General features: G+C 45.9%; 1 protein-coding gene across 1 annotated transcript in view; it reads right to left on the bottom strand.

The window, feature by feature from the left end:
* Positions 1-6,362: 6,362 nt before the first annotated feature.
* Positions 6,363-14,648, bottom strand: part of FAAH2 (fatty acid amide hydrolase 2) — a 47,456-nt gene continuing 39,170 nt past the window's right edge. Inside the window, exons 8-11 of the mRNA XM_015426532.1 lie at positions 14,495-14,614; positions 12,642-12,753; positions 10,289-10,483; positions 6,363-7,440 (exon numbers count right to left, since the gene is read on the bottom strand). Coding sequence (XP_015282018.1) covers positions 7,265-7,440; positions 10,289-10,483; positions 12,642-12,753; positions 14,495-14,614 — 603 coding nt within the window. The 3' untranslated portion in view covers positions 6,363-7,264. The remainder of the gene's footprint in view (positions 7,441-10,288; positions 10,484-12,641; positions 12,754-14,494; positions 14,615-14,648) is intronic.

Here is a 14,648-nt window from a genome sequence, read left to right as displayed (position 1 = left end):
AGGGATTAGAGCCGGGGTATAAATGGCAGGCGCTTTTATAAGGGAATAGGATTGCTGTGTATTGCATGTTTATCATCTGTACCACCTTGCTTTTACGACATTGTCTTCTACAATGGTCTTCTGTCTTTGTCATCCACTTTCTGCATTATAGCATATCATGCCTTAGGTTTGTATATATGAGAAGTATATGAATAAATAAATATGCATTGGCTGTATTCTCCTGAAGGCTCGGAAATTGGAGCATCCCTTGATGGCAGCTGTAGACTCAATGGGGTCAGGAAAGGGATACCTTTAGGCATTTATTCATTTAGAAAACCAAGAGCCCACCTTTCAGTACAATGATTCTCAAGGCAGAGAACAACCATTGAGACAATACAAGCTACAAAACATCAATGGAAGGTAGGAGAGAGGGGATTTAACCCTACCACTCCCACTCAGTTTCACTTATTGAAACTGGCCTCTCTACAATTTTAGTATATTTTAAAAGGGGAAAGATGTGGTTAAAAAAATAATGGACACATATTTTCCCTTTTAAAACACTTAAAAACACCACAGGAAGCTCAGTTTTTGTTAATCAAACTGGTCAGGGCCAGAAAGATTAAATCCACTCTCCCCCTTCTCCAGAGGCCCAAATAGTCCAAATGGTCAGAGATCTGCAGTATCTGTCATGTCTGTTTGTGCCCTAAAGATACACTTTACAAGCTGTTTAAAAAAGGCCAAGATCACAGAACTGGTGAAATCAAGAGTCTCCATACCTAGAACTGTAAATACTCCTTCTCTGTACTTCATACTGTGTGTTGTTGGTGAAGTCCAGCAATGGCTGCCATGTCAAGAACAAGAAGAAGTTTTCAGATGTGAGAGTCACATTTTGTGGAGGAAGCACCGCTTGGACTGAAGGAAGCAAATAATAATAATAATAATAATAATAATAATAATAATAATAATAATAACAACAACAACAGCAGCAGCAGCAGCAGCAGCAGCAACAACAACAACAACAACAATAAAAATTAGTTAAGAATTCAGGAAAGAGAAAATCTCCTGAGACCTGTTTTCTTCACAGGGGGAAAAAAATCAACCTCTTTCTAGTTATAGCTTCAAATCCAAAGAGAGTGTCTGCTTAGAATTCAGCCAAAAAGAAGAGGGAGAACACAGAGAGAGAGACCCCTGCATAAAACATTCTATTGTTCTGAGTTCGAGGGACAAAGAAGAATCTTACTGTGCATCCACATAGCAGGGATTCTCTGTTTTGTTTTCATAGTTGTGTGAACGCAGAGACATTTGGATTGGCAACAGAACATCCACACATGACGTTTTGATGCACTTCTCTCCATCGGACACAATTTCCCCTACTCCCCCCCCACACACACACTTCCGGGAAAAATCTGTAAGGCTGCTGCAGCAGATAGGACGTCACGCTTCTAAACAGTGAACCAAAACAGAAGGAAAACAAAAACCCAATCCAAAGAAACAACAAAGCTGGGTACCCAAAGGCTGGGTGAGATAAAATTCTGAGAAATAAACTGAACATCATATACATATTTATTGCAAAGTGTGCTAAAACTCTACTTTAAACACATAGGCACATTCCACCATTGAAGTATTGAACTAAGAAGTCCTGAATCTATACAACATGATACAGTTCTATATCTCTAGTTGGAAGTGCCTTCAACCAATAAAGGAGGACCAACAAATTAATATATTGAATGGGCATCTATCATCACCCCTGGATGGGATGGAAGGCGACATGGTATAGCTCAATCTCGTCAGATCTCAGGAGCTAAGCAGGGTCGATACTTGGATGGGAGACCACCAAAGGAGACTCTGCAGACAAAGGCCATGGCAGACCACCTCTGCTTCTCACTTGCCTCAGAAGCCCCATGCAGGGATCATCACGGAATCAAGCTGCAGCTTGACCAGCCCATGCATACATATGTTTAACCCCTTTACAGCCCGTCCATAACATTTTACTGCTTCCTAAGGGTTGGTTGATCAGATAATTGTTCCCTCCTCTCAAAACCTTGTAAGGGCAAAGGTACATGTCATTTTGATAGCCCCACACTTGACAAAAGGCATCAGGAAGAAAAGGCAGCAGAGAGAATTTCACAGGCTGGCTCACCACTTCTATTTGCCAGTGTGAGAGATCAGACTTACCTTGGCCGAAAGCATTGCCAAGAATGAGCGAAATAACCATCTGTGGTAACCATGGTGGTCCATCACCGGGAGACCTGGATCTACTTCCATCTGTCTCCAGGCCCCTCATTTGTGTCAGGGGGGAAAAGAGAGCAAGGAGAAGTCAGGAACAGGTTCTGCGCAGCTCTCCCATCACACAGTCTTTTGAGTAATTTAAAGATCATGGTGGCATTCTTTATTAAGCAAACAAATTCAAACCTGCGGCAGAAAAACAGGTTGGCTTTGAGGCATTCCTTTGTATGAGTGGAGCAGGCGGCTGGCCGATACCCAACTTTGTGCCATTCTTGAGGATGACTCACACACAAGCATCATCCGAGAACAGGTGGAAACATGGCCGTATACCTGCCCCTTTCCCCGCACAAGCTACTAAAACAGCCTCTGGACTTTTTGCAAGAAGTTAAAGAGGACCAATTTATATCCTGCACACTTCCCCCATCTCCAGTTCCAGCTGCAACCCTGGACAGATCATTTCCCCTCTCTTCCATCTGTTTAACTTCTTCTGTACCCACCAACTTTTGGTAACTTCCACATAGGGTCGCCAGCTCTGGGTTGGGAAATGGCTGGAGATTTGGGCGGTGGAGGGTAACCAAAAAGGTTGGAACAAAGTAAAAGAGAAGTAAAAGATAACTAAGCACATACTGCAAATGCATGCACACAAAAGCTTATACCCAGAATTAAACTTTGTTATTATTTATTTATTTATTTATTTAATTTCTACCCCCACCCCCACCCTCCCTGCCATGGCAGGCTCAGGGCGGCTTACATGGAATAATGAACGGCTAAAACAAATGTAGATAAAAACATAAACAGTATAAATATAAAAACCATTACAAAATGCTAGTGCTAGAAGGGTTCATATACGATGGCGGACATAAGCAGCATCCAACAAAACAATCAGCTGCCATCATAGCCTGGGTTATGCAGGCTGTTAATATTGATGTTAATATTGTTAATATTGGGGCCAGGGCCTCAATTTGTACAATGTGGCTCCCTAGTCGAAGGCCTGGTGGAAGAGCTCCATCTCACAGGGCCTGAGGAATTGTAAAAGGTCCCGCAGGGCCATGATGTCTTCCGGGAGCTTGTTCCACCACTGCGGAGCCGCCACTGAAAAGGCCCTGGCCCTCATCACAGCCAGCTAGCTTTTCTGGGGCTGGGCAGAGCCAGATGATTTTGGGATGCCGATCGTAGTGCTTTCTGGGGAACATGTGGGGAAAGGCGGTCCCTTAGGTATGTAGGTCCCTGACCATATAGGGCTTTAAAGGTGAGAACTGGCCTCAAAGGTGCCACTGGACTCAAACTTTGTCCTGTTAGCAGTTAATAGTTTGTCTCCATGCAGTTGAAGCTGAGCTTTGCTTATCAAGAGGAAAAGGTGGACCTGGATAGTTGTGTGTATTTTCAGTTTGGCTGCCCCAGCTTCATCCCATGCCGCTCTTGCTCGAAAGAGTTCACATAAACTACTATATCCATTCTCTGGTTTCATACCTGGGTTAGGGGTCAATCTTAATTTCACAGGAACATCCTCTGCTGGGTTGGAATATGTGGATGCTTGAGAGACACAGAGAGAGAGGGAGAGGGAGGGAGGGAATCTTTCCCCCCCAAAGTAGGTGCAGGGGAGCATTTTTGGTTAGGTAAAACTGCAGGGTTGGGAAGGTTTACGTCAGCTCCCCCATACAACACCAAACGAACACCTGAAATTTAAAAACTACCAAGAAGATCCAGTCACAGATCTCCCACTATCTTGCCTGTTTTCATCTACAGGGGAAGCATAAAGCCCCATTTTTCTCCCTCCTTTATCCATGCTTCTGGGGGCCAGCACACAATCCTGCTTTTATTAGTTTCTTGCCCTGAACCAAATCAACCCAGCACGCTCCAGTTCTGTGTTCACAATTGTATTTGTGAATTTTCTGCATAGTCACAGATCTCCCACTATCTTGCCTGTTTTCATCCACAGGGGAAGCATAAAGCCCTATTTTTCTCCCTCCTTTATCCATGTTTCTGGGGGCCAGCACACAATCCTGCTTTTATTAGTTTCTTGCCCTGAACCAAATCAACCCAGCACACTCCAGTTCTGTGTTCTGTTTTCTGCATTGTGAATTTTCTGCATTGTGAATTTTCTGCATTGTGCAGGTGGTTGATGACCCTGGAGGTCCCTCCCAACTCTATGATTCTATGAAACTTTAAGACTCCATCTTTTCAAGTACTGGGGGAAATTTCTGTTCTTAACAGCCCACGTGTGTAAACAAGAACGATGGCTGTAGTATGTGAAGGGGTGACTAGGGCTGTATATATTTCTGGCCCTGACCTGGCTGGCCCAGGCTAGCCCGATCTCATCAGATCTCAAAAGCTAAGCAGGGTTGTCCTTGGTTAGTATTTGGATGGAAGGCCACCAGGGAAGTCCCAGGTCACTACGCAGAGGAAGGCAATGGCAAACCACCACCTCTGTTAGTCTTCTGTCTTGAAAACCCCACGGGGTCACCATGAGTCTGCTGCAACTTGATGACACTTCACACACACACAAACACACAGTTCAGAATTTGGAATTGAAAACTTTTCAAGATTTTTCTTTTTCAAAAATGGTGACATTTTGGAAGGCAGGGGAAGTGAGGACGAATAAACCCTCAGTCAGGAACGAGGGAAATCCGGGCCCTGCGGGACCTAGTGCAGTTCCGCAGGGCCTGCAAGACGGAGCTCTTCCACCAGGCCTTTGGGTAGGAGCCGCCGCCACCACCATCGCTATACCACCTCCGATGTACCATCCACCTACCAGATTCCATGGAGGTGGATTAGTTTGATTGCGTTGGGGCGCTCCCACTATTAAGATCGTGGGCCGCAAATATGAGTCGCTGAGCATCTTGTATAATGTATAGATTTGTATAGATTTGAAGCACCAGTTTTATTGCATATGTAAAATTGTTTTATTGTTTTACTATTTTAAACATTGTTGTTAGCCGCCCTGAGCCACTGGGTAGGGCGGGATAGAAATTGCAAAATAAATAAATAAATAAATAAATGGCTATGGAGGGATGTTCTCTATGCCACAGGGAAGTATTACAAGAAGAGATCTGTTGGGTTTTTTTTACAAATAATATAAAGTGCTTGTTTTAATGACGCAAAACTCCATCAAGTCAAGTGAACTATGCCAGAATTAGCATTATTTGCATTACAAGAAGAGATCTGTTGGGTTTTTTACAAATAATGTAAAGTGCTTGTTTTAATGACGCAAAACTACTCCATCAAGTCAAGGTAGCTATGCCAGAATTAGCGTTATTTGCCATAGGCTAGTTTCTTTAACATTCTTCTTTGCCTTTTCCTTTTTACTAAACTCATGAAAAGTATTCTCTCAGCTGCAGGTGTTGCTACATCTTGTTTCATTGTTTCAGTTCATGGAAGTTTTAGAATGCGTTTTCTGTGATTTCCAATATTGGAATTTATATCGTACTGAGTTTCTTGAGCTGTTAGTTGTATCAACCACAGAGAAGCAGCAAACAGAGCCATAGACAAATGCTCACGCAGTGCTCGACATAAAAATTCATTCAATGCTCAACTGCTGCTTACCACTTTCCATGAAAATTAGAATTATGAAAATGAAACACACACGTGCCAATTTGCTGGATGCACTTATGCTATCCACACCCATGTCCTGGGGAAATGAGGCCTTCTGGACCCTCCATATAATCATCCACACATGCACCCCTTTCTCCTGCTTGAAACTTTGGATATAGATCTGCCCACTGGACTGAATCCTTAATAATAATAAGTCGTAGCGCCGCACTGCCACCACCTGGCCGGATTGGCCCATCACAGGCTTCTTAATGCCAAAGAGGTCTTTTTTCCAGGTTTACGAGCTGGACATTCCATTCGCCAGCTAACACCTCCCCTACGAGGGTTTAGTGTGCCCACCCTCTCTAAGGAATGGTACCCATTTTATCTACTCGCTGGGGACAAGGCTGGTAGCTCACACCAGCGCGGGCTAGAACTGACAGCAACTCTGTTCAGTTCAGATGTTAACCAGAGGATAAATCCTCTGTGCCACTGCTCCAATGTGCTACATGACTGTCATTCCGGCCACAGCAAATTAACACAGTTACTGTTCCGAAATAAATGACACAGGTTTTTATTAGTATTGTTTAAAAATACTTTATTAGCTTTTCCCTATACACCACGCTGAAGATAGGGATACATAAGTGACTCCCATGAATTTCTCTTCGGACTTTCCTGAGTGTCTTATTCTTGAAAAACAGTTATCACCTGTCTGGTTCCCTATGTACATTGTTACCCTTGCGGTCTCAGATCAAAATAAGCACATCTGGATCCCTAACTTAATGAGGACTAGCAGCTCTAGAATCCGGTCACAGGCACCTGCTGTTAGGAATGAAGACAACACTAGAGACGTTAGTAGTTCCGGAATATATTAGCTTCTCTTTAATTCCAGTGCAATGGCATAGGTTTGGCCCAACAGAAATGGTAGATGTTGTCTTTTGGTTCACCCAATCAGGAGAACGGAATGATGTCGTGAGGACCCATGACCAATCAGCAGCAAGAGGAAAAAGAAACCCCCGTACCAATACAAAGTACGTCTTGGACCCCAGCAGATTTAAGATTCTGCTCCTCTACAGCAGAAGAGAATGGACGCCGTGTATCATGTCCCACCAGGAGATTTACCTAATTTATCAACGTATGCCTTGCGAGAGTTAACAGCTGCCCTGCATATTTGTCCACCGCAGACCTGAACTTTACAAAGTCCTGTAGTCAAGCAGACAGCCAGGGCTGGGGGACTGGAAACATTCAAGCCAAGCTGCGCCTGTGAAGAATGGAGGCTACCAGGGAAGCTCCTTCATCACCACTGCTTATCCCTTCCCCTAATTGTTTTGCATCAGTCACAACGGGGAAAGGGAGAAAAACTAAATGTACAGCTTGCCCTCCACCGTATCAGAGGGAGCGCTAAAATGATGGGCTGGTTCCTCCCATCTAAGACCCCTTCTATTTCAGACACCGTGGCCGGTTGCTAGATTTGTCGCAGATGGGGTGGCCTTCAAGTTCCTGCTGTCTCTGGGTCCCCATGCAAGCGGCATTAGCATCTGCCAGGACAAACCCAGCCTCCAAACTCCTTCTCCAAGTACCGTGCCATGGCCAGGGTCAAGTGGTCATTGTGAGGGCCGGCCACCACCTGGATGCCCAGGGGAAGGCCTTCTTTGCTCAAGCCCAGGGGGCACTGGGTTACCGGTAAGCCAAGTATGTTGAAGATGGCTGAAAGAGAGAGAGAGAGAGAGAGAATTGAAAGAAGCAGACTCAAGGCACATCTCTAATACACAGAACAATCCATCATGTTTTACTCCACTGTTGCCTGGGAAACAATCTTTGACATTTTGGAACTTGTTAGGATGTGATTTTAGAAGGTAAGTGCACTACAGATAAGCAAGTAGAAGGATATTCATTTCCTTCATTTATACCCTGCCTTTTGGTTAGGAACACGGACTCTAATCTGGCAGAACCGAGTTTGATTCCCCACTTCTCTGCATGCGGCTGCTGGTGTGATCTTGGGTCAGTTACAAGTTCTTTCAGAACTGTTCTGGAAAGAGCAGTTCTTGAAAGAGCTCTCTCAGCCCCACCTATCTCACAGGCAGTGTTCCCTCTAAGCAGAGTTAGTGTGAGCTAGCGCACAGTTTTTTAGCCTCCAGCTCACACATTTTTGTCTTAGCTCATTAAGGATGGCTCCAGAGCAAATTAATTTATGCAGTAGCCAAATCGCTCACTCAAAACTTTAATGCCAGTAGCTCACAAAATAGAATTTTTGCTCACAAGACTCCACAGCTTAGAGGGAGCATTGCTCACAGGGTGTCTGTTGTGGGGAGGGGAAGGGAAAGGAGATTGTAATGGTCGGGGACCAGCATACCTAAGGCACCGCCTTTCCTCATATGTTCCCCCGCGAGCACTACGGTCAGAGACGTAATACCTCCTGGCGATGCCAGGCCCCAAAGAGGCCAGGCTGGCCGCTACCAGGGCCAGGGCTTTCTCGGTGGCGGCTCCTACCCGGTGGAACGAGCTCCCGGAGGAGATCCGGGACCTGCGGGACCTTGCACAGTTCCGCAGGGCCTGTAAGACGGAGCTCTTCCGCCAGGTGTATGAGTAGGAGCCGCCACTACCATCATTATTGTTCCATCATAGCCTGGCCCTGGAATAAGGAACATCAGCGTTCTCCGGAAGAGATGACGCTGAACTGACAGAGCAGTTGTAATCCGCAACCCGGGGAGGGCGGGGTATAAATTGAATCTATAAATAAATAAATAAACCGCTCTGAGACTCCTTCGGGTAGTGATCCAATCTCGTCTTCTTCTACTTTCCCAATGGGGACTCAAAGAAACCTACAACATTTCCCTCTCCTCCATGTCATCCTTGAAACAACCTGATGAGGGAGATTAGGCTGAGGCGGTCAGACTGGCCCAGGGTCACCCACAGCAAGATTCTGTGGCAGAGAGGGGGCTCAAACCCGGGTCTCCCAAATCCCGTCTTGACTCTCTAACCACTACACTACACTTGCTCCCAAGTCCTGGACCGAGACTCCAACCACAACACTGTGCTTGCTCTAACTACCCAAGTATTCACAGAATTCTGGGGGATAAGCAAAACCCCAGAGCCACAGACTAGGGTCACAGGACCATTAAGGCCCCAGGGCAAAGATGCATCATGCTGGCTTGAGATACAAGTATTGTGTGACTGAGCTCTATTGCACATAGAGATGAAAGGAGGCATGGCAAATCTGCAAGGCTTGGGGAGAGGAGGAGAACAGTGATGGGATTGACCTCATCCTGCTGTACGCAGGGGGCTGCCAGAATCACATAAGCATCAGCTGCCCCCCCCCAGAAAAGACCCCAGGAACATCTCAATACACATTAAAATGATTTCCTCCACCCTCCGGGTCTCCTGGATAAAGACAATATCAAGAGCAGATAAAAATGTCCTGGTGTCCTCACAGAGGACCAACCTGCCACATTCACATTCCAGCTTCACATTCTCACGGAAGGAGACGGTCAAGCCAAGGACTGAGTAATTTGGCCAACACTGGGGTTAAGAGAAGGGATTATAACTGTAGGTTCCGGGGGAACGTAAGGGGGGCATGTTCATATGTAGAAAACTCTCCATATGGGGGAAGTTTCACAGGAGGAGGAGTTTTTTTGCTGGGCAGTAGCCTCCCTCATAGGATTAGTTTGGGACCAGGGGGGCATGTTCATATGTAGAAAACTCTCTATATGGGGGAAGTTTCACAGGAGGAGTTTTTTTTTTTTTGCTGGGCAGTAGCCTCCCTTATAGGATTAGTTTGGGACCGGATTTCCAGTTCTAACAATTCATTGTTAGAATTCTTTTCTGCAGGAACAGGGTGAACTGACCTTCCCTGACCATGGCTTGCCTGATTCTTAGTACTCAGCTTCAAATTTTCTTTTAAGATTCTCTAGGCCGTCAGTGATATCAATCCGTTCCACTTTGGGCAAGACACAAAAGGACTGCAGCAGGTTGGTGTCTGTTAGGGTCACAACAAGCCGTTTCTTATTATCCACAACTGAATTCCTAGTTGTTGGGATCAGGCTTGGACGTGAGTCTTTTCTTACTGGGGATAGATCGATTACAGGTCGTGTGTGGTTAGGACGCTGTGGAAGGTCAGTAGTTCAGCAGTTCGAGACCCGGGTGCCGCATGACGGAGTGAGCTCCCGTCTCTAGTTCCAGCTCCTGCCAACCTAGCAGTTCGAAAGCAAGACATTGCAAGTAGATAAATAGGTACCACTTCAGGGGGAAGGTAACAGCGTTCCGTGCGCCTTGGTGTTTAGTCATGCCGGCCACATGACCACGGAAACGTCTTTGGACAGCGCTGGCTCTTCGGCTTTTGACACGGAGATAAGCACCGCAACCCTAGAGTTGGACTCGACTGGCTTTCGAGCAAGGGAACCCTTTACCTTTACCTTTTTATAATACCTAGAGGTAGTTTAATTCAAATGAATACATTTAAGGTGCTTTGGTTTAAGGAGGCCAAGGACGGGGTCCAAAGGGTCAGAGGCCTTTTGAAGGCACTGCTGATTCTGCACCAAAAAGAGGAATTCCTTACCTGTGTAGGCAAAATTGAAGGGCATTCCCAGAGGCGCATGGTGCTTGGGAGCGACCACGGGGTGCGAAGGGTACAGGAAAACGCCATCGTCCTGGAGCAGATTCACGAGCTCTGTCCGCAGGCTGTGCCCCATGCTCTCCAGCTTAGAGTTCACTTTGGGGCTGTAGTGCACAAACTTCTCACTTATCCCTAGCGCTAAGGAGAAGGAATTCAAAGACACAGGCCGGTTAAGACGGGGATGAAAGTACAAACCGTTCAAGACAAGACATACTGTGGTTCTACTGGATCCAAGAATGCATGTCCAAAAGTTTGAATGTACAACAGAACAGAAACCTTTATTGGCAAGGAAAAGTTTAAAGGGTAGTACAAGAACAACATCAACCAATATTCCCGATATTCCAAAATACAAGACAATCCTAACATGATTTACAAGAATTACAGAGTATTACTCTTGACTTCCATACGTAGGTCAAAAATTCAGCGACAGATAGTGTTATTGCTGGGCTCTTGCCTGCTAAAAAAACCCCTTTAAATCCTTGTCCAGAAAATCTCTCTGCGAAGGGAGAAAAGGGCGAATCAAGATATTGCGCATAACGGAGTATTTGGGACAGCGGAGAAGGATATGGGTAATAGAGTTAGGTTCCCCAAGATTACAGTTACAAAGTCTATCCCTGTACGGAAGTTTGAATGTAATGGCCTGGAGGATTCAAGGAGCTTCAGGAAAGTTCCGCTGCTGGGGAAGGGCCGTGGCTCAGTGGCAGAGCATCCAGCGGGTGGTCCCAGGGTCAATCCCTGGCATCTCCGTTAAAGGACCTGGCACTGAGTTATGGGAAGGACCCTGGAGAGCCACTGCCAGTCTGAGCGGGCAACACCGACTTTGATGGACCAAAGATCTGATTCGGTATAAGGCAGCTTTGTGTATTCACTGTCAATAGAAGGGACAGAAACACTGGATCTGAACCAACTCGTGGGCACTCCATGAAATTGCTGAGCGGTCGGGTTAGGACGGATAAAAGGAAGTACTTCTTCACCCAAAGAGTGATTAACACTTGGAATTCACTGCCACGGGAAGTGGTGGCAGCTACAAGCATGGACGGCTTCAAAAGGGAATTAGATAAGCATATGGAGCAGAGGTCCATCAGTGGCTATTAGCCACAAGGTATAGATAGGGGCTCTGGGGCAAGTGATGCTCTGTCATCTTGGTGCTTGGGGGGGGGGTCAACAGTGGGAGGGCTTCTAATGTCCTGGCCCCACTGGTGGACCTCCTGATGGCCCTGGTATTTCTGGCCACTGTGTGATACAGAGTGTTGGACTGGATGGGCCTTTGGCCTGATCCAACATTGGCGTCTCTTATGTTCTAATGTTCATCTGTGAATGGTGTGTGTGTGTGTCAGAATACTCTTGGCTCCTGAGCTGCTTTGCTCATGGGGCTGCTGCATTCATCTCTAAGCACAGGTCTCCTGTGCGGTGTCATGGCTGAATGTGGGTCTGGGAGCCCCAGGTTCAAATCCCCTCTCTGCATCAGAAGATCTCAGAGCGACTCTGGGCTAGGCGACTTCCTCTCAGCCCAGCCTACTGCACAGGGTGCTGGTTATGAGAATAAAACGCAGGACGGGAGAAGGGTGCTGTGATCATCTTTAGGGTTCTCCCTCACTGGGGAGAAAAGCAGGGTATAAATCTCTAAATAAATACAACAATCCAAAGTAGGAATCCTTAATCATGGTCCACAGAAGCCCGGGGGCGGGGAGATGAGTGGAGCAGCAAGTTGAGTTTGTGCCCAATCTCGGCTTCACTGGAGCATGTTGTAACACCGGAAGCCAGACACAAATTCCCTACCATGGAGAGCCTAGACTGTCAGTATAACAGTCCTACCTCCATGGCTATGGTGCCACCTTTGGGTCATGAGTATTACTACAGGATATAACGAATAAGTAGGTTCTCAATGAAATCTCCCTAGAAGCTAAAATGACTAAACTGAGGCTATCATACTTTGGTTGCATTATGAGAAGACAAGACTCACTGGAAAAGACAATAATGCTAGGAAACGTTGAAGGCAGCAGCGAAAGAGGAAGACTGGACATGAGATGGATTGACAAACAAGGACGCCACAAAGGCCCTCATTTTGCAAGACCTCAGCAAGGCTGTCAATAATTGGACTTTTGAAGGTCATTAATTCATAGGGTCACCATACGTCAGAAGCGATCTGATAACACTTAACACACACACGTACTACTAATCCAAAGTTACATCAATAGCTACCAAGGACAAAATGAACATTTGTATCATGGATGACAGTTGAAAGCAATGGAAAAACACAACCATCAAATGGCCTCTTGATGAAATGCAACATTACCAATGGCTGGAAAAGTGTGTGAAGACATCCCCACTGTCCATTTCAAGAGCTCCCACACTGGCCACACTGGCTTCCCGTGATCTCCAAGCAGGTCAGTGAAGTTCTGATTTTTCTGCAAGTAACATGCATTAAGAAGTGAGAGGGAGACAGAATCCGGGAAACACTTCCTCCTTGTGTCCCCATCACTAGTATTTTCTGTAAGGTGATTTGGTAGAGACAGACGGCAGCCTCTCTCACTTTACTGAGCACAGTGATGAACCTTCCATGGTGAAGGATGAGCTGCAGGAGCAGCCAATGAAAAACCTAAGCCTTTGGGTCACAAACTGTGTTGCAGGTAACCTTGGGATCCCCTTGGAATCTTACCAGGGTTGCTTCCCCATGGAGCTGAGTCTCTGTGCAGCTCATATTGCTGCTGCTAATGCAGATGGCAACAGAGCATCCCAAGGAAAGTTTCCCCTGCACCTTCCTTGCTTCCGTCCTCTGTGGCTGGAATTACTTACCCTGCCACCAGAGAACTTTTGTTAGCTTTCATTTTTTCAAAAAACTAACTTGCTAGACCTTTTGGTTGCAGAGCTATAAACTGCAGCCAGGACCTTTCCCGATATAACTCTGCAACCAGAAAGGCTAGAGGCATTTTTTAAAAAAAGCTGGGAATGACTAGATTGTTGCAGTAGGTCACTATAACATTATTACATTATAAGAAGATCCCCTATTCTGAAGGCTGTGCACATGTTCGTTAAAAGAGATCAAGTCCACAGAGCATATGTTTTTTAGCCACCCATATTATAGGATGGCTCGTGAGGAGATCATTACTCCATTATTGGATAAGATTCTCGGTTTTACTGAAAAAGCTAAGCTTGATTCTCTTTTATGCAATGCGAACCCTAAAATTAGGTGCCAAGTAGCCAAATACTGTGTGTTGATACTTAGGCTACAGAAATTGTATTGTAACCAGGCTTAAGTTTTATTAGATCATGTTTTATCCTATAAATGTTGTTTATAATGTAAATTGTAAAACTGATTATATGTTTGGTCAAATGACTGTAACAATAAATAAACTAAAAATGTTATTACACTCAAGAGATAACTATTACCCTCTGGAAAACACTCCAGGAAAAGGTGGGGAAAATGGCTGCCACAGGGACTTAGTTACGGAAAATGGTGCCGATGGGCATGACCTGAAAAAAAAATGGGCGCCTTCCTGTTCACATGACACGTGAAGTCATTTTGTCTTGAACCAGGCGTGGGAAAGATAGCAGCAAAGTGGTGAAAAAACACAGAAACAGGTCAAAAAGAGGGTGACATCGTGTGGATGATCCTGAAAACAGCACCGCAGTAAGAAAGCCCTAGCAGAGGAAAACTTCTATGTGGAACAGCCCAGAGTTTAACATGAACATAAGAAACTGCGTTCTACCAAGTCAGACTGTAGCTGAGTCTACTGACTGGCAGTGGCTCAGGTAGAGAAAGGTCTTTCCTACACTTGGCACCCAAGATCCTTTGGTTTTCAGTGCCAGAAACTGAACCTGGGATCTTCCCTATGGAAAGCCTGTGTTGTACAACTGAACCAGACCGGTAACGGCGGACAAGTATCCTTGAAAGACAGGTTGCCCGTCACAACTGATCTTCTCCAGCAATGTGCAGGGAGTGTCTATGGTGCACTCTCGGTGCACTGTGGGATGACAGTGAGGTTCCGCAGACTTGACCAGTGCTCTGGGTGAACTGGCTGCACCCTAGTAAGCTGATTTGGGAAAGGCTCTCTGGAAGTGCGAGTAAACCACTGACTCAAGCATTTCTTGTCACCAACAGCACAGGGGCAGTGACTTTCCACTGCAAGAGGTATGCGTCTTTTTCACCTGCATGTCGCTGGACTTGGCAGACATCATGACCGACCAGATCTGAAGCGAATACTTCATCTTGCTGATAGCCACGTGTTGAACTTCAACTCCCAGCTTAGCTTCCAGGTTTTCTACCACCTGAAAATGGGGGGGGGGGGGGGGAAGGGAAAAT

Source organism: Gekko japonicus, unplaced genomic scaffold (assembly GCF_001447785.1).
Source record: "Gekko japonicus isolate JY-2015 unplaced genomic scaffold, Gekko_japonicus_V1.1 scaffold1313, whole genome shotgun sequence".
NCBI lineage: Eukaryota > Metazoa > Chordata > Lepidosauria > Squamata > Gekkonidae > Gekko > Gekko japonicus.
Note: the sequence above shows the minus strand (reverse complement) of the source record. Positions and strands in the feature narration are given on the sequence as shown.